General features: G+C 44.9%; 1 protein-coding gene across 1 annotated transcript in view; it reads left to right on the top strand.

Annotated features, from left to right (window-relative positions):
- The first annotated feature begins 205 nt into the window (after positions 1–205).
- The window catches only part of arhgap44a (Rho GTPase activating protein 44a), a 48,694-nt gene continuing 39,384 nt past the window's right edge, over positions 206–9,515 (top strand). The window contains exon 1 of the mRNA XM_080776585.1: positions 206–423. Within this exon, the coding sequence (XP_080632711.1) occupies positions 371–423 (53 nt within the window). The 5' untranslated portion in view covers positions 206–370. The remainder of the gene's footprint in view (positions 424–9,515) is intronic.

Here is a 9,515-nt window from a genome sequence, read left to right as displayed (position 1 = left end):
TTATTACAGTAGAGTATAGTGTAGAACTGTGTAGACCTACTACTGTACTGGCTCTGTTGACTACATTTCCCACACTGCATTGCCGTATAGCGACTATACTTGTCACTGTGCCGTCGCGCTCTGCCCAAGTGCCCATAGCGGTCCAGCATCCCTGCGCAGACCATGGGAGTGGGACAGATGTAGTCAGATAGGGAGAAAAATCCATTGAAAATATGTAATTTCCAACATTTACACCGTGCTGCCGATTGCAATGAGGGAAGGAAAATGTGAAAGAGCGGATCGTTCGTTGTGCCTCTGTGGAGCAAAGGCCGTTATTTTTAAAGAAATGCGGTATCTTTTCCCCTGTAGGTGTTAACGCAGAAGATACAAGATGAAGAAGCAATTCAATCGAATGCGACAGCTCGCCAACCAAACGGTGGGAAGGTAGGTGATGATGCGTTTCCATTTGGATATATTATATTATTTTAGTGAAAGGAAAATAAACCGCTCCTGCTGCGTATTGTAGGCAGCACGGCGCTGCTTGCACTTCGGGAGGAGAATCATTACCATGCATGATGCAAATGTCATTTTTAATACATGCAAATATGCTTATTTAGATACAGAATAGACATGAGCAATGCAAGCGGGGATGACACAATCGGAACAAAGCAGGCTATATTAACAATGCATTGCATTTATAGCACTCCTTTGCGTAATGGCTATTGTAATTATACCGCATAGGCAGTGTGTAGGCGCATTGCCCTACACCTACAGTAGCCCCTAGAGATACAACCTGACCAGTGACCACTCCACTTGAAATACAGAAATAATTATAATACACACTCCGTCTGCACTGACTGCAGTGAAACGATGCTTTGCCGGCTCTCACGGAAAGTTCATAATAAATGGCCACGGTGGTGCTGAAAATCGCCTCCTGGCTGTCACCAGACCTGTCAAAGGTGCATATGATGCAGACTGATGCGGTGTCGACTCGGGTAGCTGCGATGCAAGGAGGAAAAGGCGCAATGTTTTCATTACGCAGTAATGTCAGCGTGACCACTGTGACCAGGGGAAGCACCTCATAGGTGTATATGTTAGCAAATCTGTGCCTACGTGAAGGTCGACTCCCGGATCTGCTGCTGTAGCTATTATACCTGCTTTGTTTTCACATTTCAGTTGCTATTGAATATATTTTCATTTAGTAAAATAGCCTATTTAAAATATTGGGGGAATCCCCCCCAAAACACACACACTAGAGAAGATTGAATTTAATAGCCTAGAAAATTCAGGTTGGTGAGGTTCCCATGCATCTTCTCTCAGAGAGTAAATATCCTCAGTTGAAATCTCTGAAATGATTTATCCCTGTGTTGTACTGTAACATACATGTCCCACATCACGATCACGATGTTGTCTCTAACTTCACACCTCACTGACATGTTTGGGTTTGACCTTTCTAACCACAACATGAACCCAATAGCTTTTACCTTGAATGTAGAAACCAGGTCTGGCACTGCTCAGTTGTGATTGGATTTCACTCCCTCTGAAGTAGTGAGGGACCAATCAGGAACCAGTATGCAAATATGGGGCAGGTTTATCACCAGAGGCATTTTTTTTAATCTGCCACTTGGAAATGCAGCTTCCACACAGAAGAGATTCCAGACTCTATCTACGCAGTGATATTGGTCTGGTCATGCCAGGCTAATAATTATAGCTTTGCCATAATTTTGGGCAAACAGTCGTCGAAAATAGCCGATCTACAAGCTCGCAATGCTTTGCAGCATTCTCTTATAGTAACATGTTGTAAGATTGTAGAGTGTGTTTATCACATCCCCCATGCACCCATCACCACCACCACCCTGTCTGTTCAGCTCCCAGGGAGGCAGAGCAGCTTGTCATGCAGCGCAGGGCCAGAAGGTGCTCTCCAGTCCGTATTGGGGGATTAGGACGAGGAGGTGTGGGTCATTGTGAGGGCAAGGCTCTGTGCTTGTCATGCACTCTGGAGGGGGGACACCCTCACAGTTAGTACAGGGCTCTGCAAGGCGTTCTCCCTGGCTGCCACCAGTGGTGGGCCTATACCTACAGGCTATAGTATACAGAGCCTGACAGCTCCTTTTTTTTTGCCATTTCTGTGTGAATCATTTAGAGAGTGTGTAGATGTGTGTGTGTGTGTGTGTGTGTGTGTGTGTGTGTGTGTGTGTGTGTGTTTGTTTGCGTGCGTGCGTGTGGTTGGTGCCTGCATTTCCCAGGTTTGTTGATGTGCAAACTTGTGTGCATATCTGCACCTGTGTGGGCGTGCCGTGCACGCACAAGTATTATGTGCACCGCCTCATTTGTATGCACTGCCCACATGAAGTGGATGCATCTGCTGCTCGTATTATTCCATAAAGTTTTAATTATTCACATTCCACTGACTCTTTGCCAAGATGGGCATTCCGGGGTGGGCAGAAGGAACCTGCCGAGGTGCTTCTGTCTGTTCTGTAGTGACAGTCTGTGCCATAATGAGCAAACACATGCTCACATCCCAGCTACCCAGCAGGGTATCCTGTGTGCAACCCGAAGACTGCCCCTTGTTACTTACCCCAGTGGCCACTAAGTCAAACAGCCATCTAAAGCCTCATTTATACTTAGTTTGCGTGCCATTGTTGTGCTTAGTAAATAGCAGATCTACAAACTCACCACATGTCACAAATGTAATGCAACCAAGTATAAATGAGGCTTAATGCTTTATTATTGCTACATGTTGGTATCAGGCACTGGCTTTGGGGGGGCAGGGGAAACAGGTATAATGACACCCTACTGTAGGTGTGTGACCTTGAGGACTGTTGTTGGTCGGTCGTACTGGGAAAGATGGAGAGGCAGGGGGAAGAACAGGTCCTGCTACTGGAGCTGCCTTATGCACCACTCTCACATTAAGATTATGTTTAGATTTAGATTATCCCTTTGAGTTTCTGTCAGGTAATTACAATGTATGATGTGAGTAGGTTGTTTTATAATCATTTTAAATACATAGCATGGTATGTACTGTATATAGGAAACTATGTGCAGACTATCAACAGTATATGAGAATGAATATGTACAGTCTAATGAGTCTATACAGTGAGTATGATAATTAATATAGGGCCTAAAGTATGTACAGTGCAGGCTTCAACAGTAAAGTTCCCTGCACACAGAGCGCGTTTTTCGGATTTCTAGCAGCGTTTCTCCGTCGGTTTTCCGAAAAACGCGTCCAGTGTGCAACCACCTTTAGTGTCTGGATAATATTATGTAACAGTGAATATATATGTATATATGCATTGCATTGTGCAAGTCTCTCATCAGTTATCCTGCCAGGGATCTGTTGTGTACATCCTAGTAGTTCATGGACAAGTGCACCTGAGTCATAGCCAGAGTCAGCAAAAATAACACATTGGCAGGAGTCAGAGAATCCCATAGAACAGAACAGAGGGAAGGTTTTACAGTTAAGTTCTCATATGGACTCGGAGGGGTCAAGCTTGGTGCTTGTGGTGTAGCCTGATGGCTGCTGGTACAAATGACTGTCCAAGTCTGTGTTCTCCCCCCATGGACAGCTTGCTGCTACCTGTGGCTTGTTGTAATGTGACATGTCACAGCGCTTGTATTTATAGACCCTGTGTCCTCTGCTGCGCCCCATTCATATTTTGGTGGAGGAGAGAGTGGGCGGGCGTTCTGCTGAGAGCGTGGGATCGTTGGAGGAAGCAGAAGTGAAGGGAAGCAGTGTTCCTTCAGGACAGGTCCAGGATAAAACTACCGCCTACCTGGCTCAAAAGTGTGTGTGCGTGATTTGCTGGGACTCCAATTTCTCCACACCGCATCAGTGTGCGTGCCAGATAATTGTCTGTGAATGATGAATTACAGTATGGTCACGGTCAACCGTAATGAAGCGCGACTCGCACAACAAGGGGACATGACACGTTACATCTTGTAGCTGTCTTTCACTTAACAAAAGAACTGCAGCTTATATCTCATACCTGCTGCACGGAAGAGAACTGCATCGCCGTTTTAATGGCTGCAGAACACATCACATGGAGGACGGTAAATAAACTGACTAAGGGTGTCGAGGCAAGCGATGAGCTATGTTGACTGTAATGGAGATACGCCTTGGGCTTCCACACCAAACTCCCCCCCTCCTCTCTCTCTCTCTCTCTCTCTCTCTCTCTCTCTCTCTCTGTGTATGCAAACCATTATGACAATGCTTCTCATGCCACTGAAACAATCTGAGGATATGTAGGGCAATGAAGCACTGTTAATTTTGACATCACATTTTGATTTAGTTTTAGTACACACTTGGTAATGGTTACATACTGAAAAAAGTCGTTCTACAAGCTCACCTGTATTAAGAGCTTGTAGACCTGCTATTAGTCTATAGTCTAGGGCTCCATTTTAGAACTATTCAAAACATTTTTGAATAGTTCAACTAGCCAATCTACATTGACAGACACGTTGTGAGCTTGTAGACTGGCCATTTTAACTATTCAAAAATGTTTTGCAAAATAGTAAAAAAAAGGCAAAGAAGTTTAGGGATAAGGGGTTTAGCGGTGACGAAAATGGAGCCCCAAATATTTTGTCTTCATGTCTTAGTTTCTATTTAGTTTTAACACTGCAGTGAAGTCACAGTTTTAATTGGATCCTGATCCATACCTAATGTTACTTCTTGTTCTACTACTAGACCTGAATAGATTCAGCTCCTGTGCGAGACATCAGTTGTGCCATTTTGCCACAAAGCTGTTTCTTTGCCGTACGACGGACCATACATTGCATTATTAGAACGTTTGCGGAGAGTGAGTGGTTGACCTGTGCTGCAACCCCTAATGGAGCCGTTTCTAGGGAGCCATCAGTGTATGCTGACCACTATGCAGTACCTTGTATTAGACTCCATGCATCTTTGCCATCCTAGTGGAAATGGTCAAGTGTCAAATCGACTTCTGCATTGACATTATTACCTGTGTGTGTGTGTGTGTGTGTGTGTGTGTGTGTGTGTGTGTGTGTGTGTGTGTTTTACATGTATGGAGGATTGGGGGGGTTGTGGGTCATGGGTGCTGTGTCAGCATCTCAGGCTCTCTGCCTGCCTGCCTGGGCGGGGTCCATGTCACATGACGACTAGCCTGACCAATCCTTGAGACTTCCCAGTTGGAAGATGTGCAGCCATGCATATTCTGAAGAAGAACAAGACCATGCTGTGGAACAATAGGCGAGACAAAGGAACGTTGACATCATATTTTAGGTGCAAAAGACAAAACCATAATATGTACTACGTTTGAGATGATTTGTCTGTTTAATTTCCTGACATACATACAGTACAGCGGGGGGGAAAAGGAAAGAAAAGTGTGGTTCAGTTAGTTTCCACTCTCCCTTTTTCTCTTCTTGACCCATTTCTCACTCAGCCAATTCCCCATCTCACTGCCCTATCTAGGTCTAGGACAGCCTGTTAAAAAGACTGAACGCCGTGAGCTTATGACAATAATTCATGCCTTGCATGCAGTATAGACTGTGAGTCTGCATGCGACAGCGACAGTCAAGTGATAAAGGGAAGGAAGAGATTATTCAAAACATATACAGTACTGGTTGAATCTGTGGGTTTGTATTTGCATACTTGTGAAGGGAAACCCTGCCCCCTCCTTTACCTATAGCTCCCTTAACATCCTCCCTGGTCTCATGGACCCATATCCACACTGCATCAGTCACCACTCACCACCCCACCCACTCAGCTTCCCCTGGACACGCTATGGCACCATTATGAGAGAACTGCAGCAACTGGAAGTCTGGCAGATGAGCGGCGGATTCTCACACCTCTCTCCTGTCTATACTGCATGCAAGGGTGTGTGTGTGTGTGTGTGTGTGTGTGTGTGTGTGTGTGTGCGTGCGCGTGTGTGTGTGTACGTGTTTTGAGCTTGCATGTAGATCTGCTATTTTCACTAGTTTGGGCAAATATCTAATTTCCCTTTTGGGTCTCGACCTGACGACCTGAAAGGTTTGGGAACCACTGCTCTATAGGGTTTAAGGAGTGGTAAAAGTAGCTTGCTCAACACTGGACCTTTTTGTCCTGGCATGGAGGAGCGCTGAACGCAGGGAGCATATGGCAGGCAGGCAGGTAACGTTACTCCATAGGAGGTAACCCTATTACATGCAGAGCAGCAAAGTGATCTGGCTGTTGTGTTCCTTCATCTTGGCCTCTCTCCTCTCCCCTTGTCCTGCTCCCACACAGCCTCTCTTCTGGTTTAGCAGGCGAGGACGGTGCAGTGGACAGCTGGCCTTCGCCGGCACAGCAGATGATTCACTGCTCTATTTAACGCACCTCTGTGGAGGTTCTAGCTCATCACATTGTCGAGCTCTGAGTGACAATCGCCACTGTCTCCACGTCCCTATTTGTCAAGCGAAGGCCCTCTCGCGCGACGCAGGTTCTTATCGGCGCCAGTAGTCGTAAATAATCTGAATTGAGTCATCACTACATATACACCCAACTGTGTGTACTCATCCATTTCTATATATATTACTATATAGAGCTGCTCTGCAACTAGAGGTTCCATTAGGTCAGGGGTTGTCAACGTGGGGTCCTTAAGCAGGTCCCAGGGGCTTCTCAGAGGATCACTTGGAGATGTTGCTTGGTACGTACAGCGGGCAGACGTCTCTACTCTACTTAGCCAGCACCAGACAAATAAAATGAACTACTCACCTAATGTAGGCCTACATTGGTTAGGTCACAGATGCATGGTTTTCATATCGTATTTAAATGAACTTTGGCTTAAAGCTTGTGTTGTTCTGTGGGTTCTTGTTTACTTGGTTAGACTATAGCTCCAAACGCATCATAACAATGAACAACTTTCACTTTCAACAACTGTTATGGCAGCCTGGTTACAACCAAAATGGACTTCCTCTTCCTCTTCAAAATAAGAGCCACTTGTAATGATTAAGCAGTAGTTTTATTTTTAAGACTACTTTAAGGACGTGACATTTGTAGTACACCAGAGCTAGTAAATGTTGGTACTGGTGGCAGTACGCAAGAGCACTTCATTTTGTTTGATCTGCCGCGCAACATTTATTTTGACCACGCATGCACACGTGCGCACCAGTTATGTGCATCCCTGTTGATAGTTTATGTTCACTATTATAACTTGTACAAGTTACTATATACAACTACAGCGTACGTTTTGATAGAGTTTAACTGTTATATCTTTACCTACAGTACTGTACATATTATGGACCAAATATCTGACCAAATCATGTTTAACAAACGATAAAATAATTCTGTCCCAGAGATCAAGTTGTGGCTCGGCTGTGGTCTAATGCATATCAAATTGCGGGTCCTTGACATGAAAAATGTCAAGGACCCGAATCACTGCATTACGATAAACTTCCCATAGTAACCACAGCAGTGCCTCTCAGAGACAACTTTCAGCTGGGGTAGTTTGTTTGTAATAAAGAGCCTTTGTCAAGGAGCCATTTTGGCCCTCAAAAGAGAAATGATGTAATAGCAGACAGCAGGGCCGTCTCTCCCTTCCATGTCACTGATTCTACCACTTAAAGAGCCCCTGCACAGTCAAACCCATGAGTGTGAATCTGACCTGAGATCAGATTAAAAAAGTGTCTTCTATATCCTGACAGTTTTCTGAAAAAGCTATGTTTCTACAGTATGTCAGCCGTTCTTCGATTTTTCAAAAATAGCTAAAGCATAACATAATGCTAACACCAAAAGAGGTTCCCACCCAAAATGGGTTCATTTAACTCTGAGAAGTACAATTCTACACATAGGCTACATGAAGCCACATGCATGGACCCGCGAGGGTTCTATTTATTAAATGTATACACGCTCAGAGGTACAAGTGGATAAAGTATCACTGAGGATTTGACTGTGTAAGCCGGCTTCCTGACTGTGTGACTTGAATCTCACTCTCATGTGCAGTGCGTGTGTGAGTAATGAGTATGATGTGATGTTCCATCCGTCCATGTCAACCTGATGCATGTTACTTCCAGTGAAGTGGCTTCAGCCCACGGCTACAGAACGCCCATGGGTGTTGCCACGGAGGTCACCACCCGGTCTGCCGCTGGGTTCAGCCCACGGCTACAGAACGCCCATGGGTGTTGCCACGGAGGTCACCACCCGGTCTGCCGCTGGGTTCAGCCCGTGGCTACACAACGCCCATGGGTGTTGCCACGGAGGTCACCACCCGGTCTGCCGCTGGGTTCAGCCCGTGGCTACACAACGCCCATGGGTGTTGCCACGGAGGTCACCACCCGGTCTGCCGCTGGGTTCAGCCCGTGGCTACACAACGCCCATGGGTGTTGCCACGGAGGTCACCACCCGGTCTGCCGCTGGGTTCAGCCCACGGCTACAGAACGCCCATGGGTGTTGCCACGGAGGTCACCACCCGGTCTGCCGCGGCGCACACAGTGGTGGAAGAAGTCCACAAATTCACAATGTAAAAAACACTCTGTTACAAGATAAAGGCCTGGGCTGTGATCAAAATGTTACTTGAGTAAAAGTAGTAAAGTACAAATGTTTTTGGCGTCAAAATACACTTAAGTACCAAAAGTAAAAGTAGGCCTACTAAAATGTTTGAAAATAGCAGATCTAGGCAAGGCAAGGCAATTTTATTTATATAGCACCTTTCATACTCAAGGCAATTCAAAGTGCTTTACAGAATAAAAACAAATACAGAGTGCAACAGTGCACTTTAAAATGAATACAGATTATAATAGATACAATTACATTACATTACAACACCTTTAATAGAAACACAGTTAATTGGGATATGCAATGTTAAATAAATAAGTTTTTTAATTTGACTTAAAAACGGCTATGGTTGGGGATTTTCTAATGTAACCTGGAATGCTATTCCAGGTTTGTGGTGCATAATGGTGGAATGCTGCTTCACCATGTTTTGTTCCAGCTATCGGGTGAACTATCAGTAGGCCAGCCTCAGATGACCTAAGGGTTCTGAGAGTCTGAGTCTGAGATGTATTGGGCCCAAAGCCACAAACAGATTTATAGACAAGTAATAACATTTTAAAATCTACAAGCTCACAATGCGTTGCAAAGCGAGTAGATCTGCTATTTTTTAAATGGCCTATGTGTGAAATAGGGCTGAAGTGGTTAATGTATGTTTTATAATATAACAATGTACTGTATACCTGCAAAGTAACCAACTTAATTAATTGTAGCGGAGTAAAAGACCATTAGCATCTGAAGATGTAGCAGTAGTAGAAGTAAAAGTATTGACAATTGGAAATACTCAAGTAAAGTACAAATACCTCACTGTACTTACCGGTAGTTACTTTCCACCACTGGTTGCACATGTATGAGCTCAGCTCCTAGAGGAAGTGACCTCAGGGCTGGAGCTAATGAGTCAGACACATACAAGCTGTGAGTTCGCAGGCTTGCAGGAGCAATTATGGGCCTCGGAAGGGGATCGATGCGCACCCTTCTGCCTTCCCCCTGGTTAACCCATTTAGACCTCGAAATTTTAAAGAAATCTTCTAAATCCTCCAATTTTCTGAAATAAATATTTTCACGATTTTCCAAA

This window comes from Protomyctophum bolini (genome assembly GCF_963924005.1).
Source record: "Protomyctophum bolini genome assembly, chromosome: 11".
Taxonomy (NCBI): domain Eukaryota; kingdom Metazoa; phylum Chordata; class Actinopteri; order Myctophiformes; family Myctophidae; genus Protomyctophum; species Protomyctophum bolini.
Note: the sequence above shows the minus strand (reverse complement) of the source record. Positions and strands in the feature narration are given on the sequence as shown.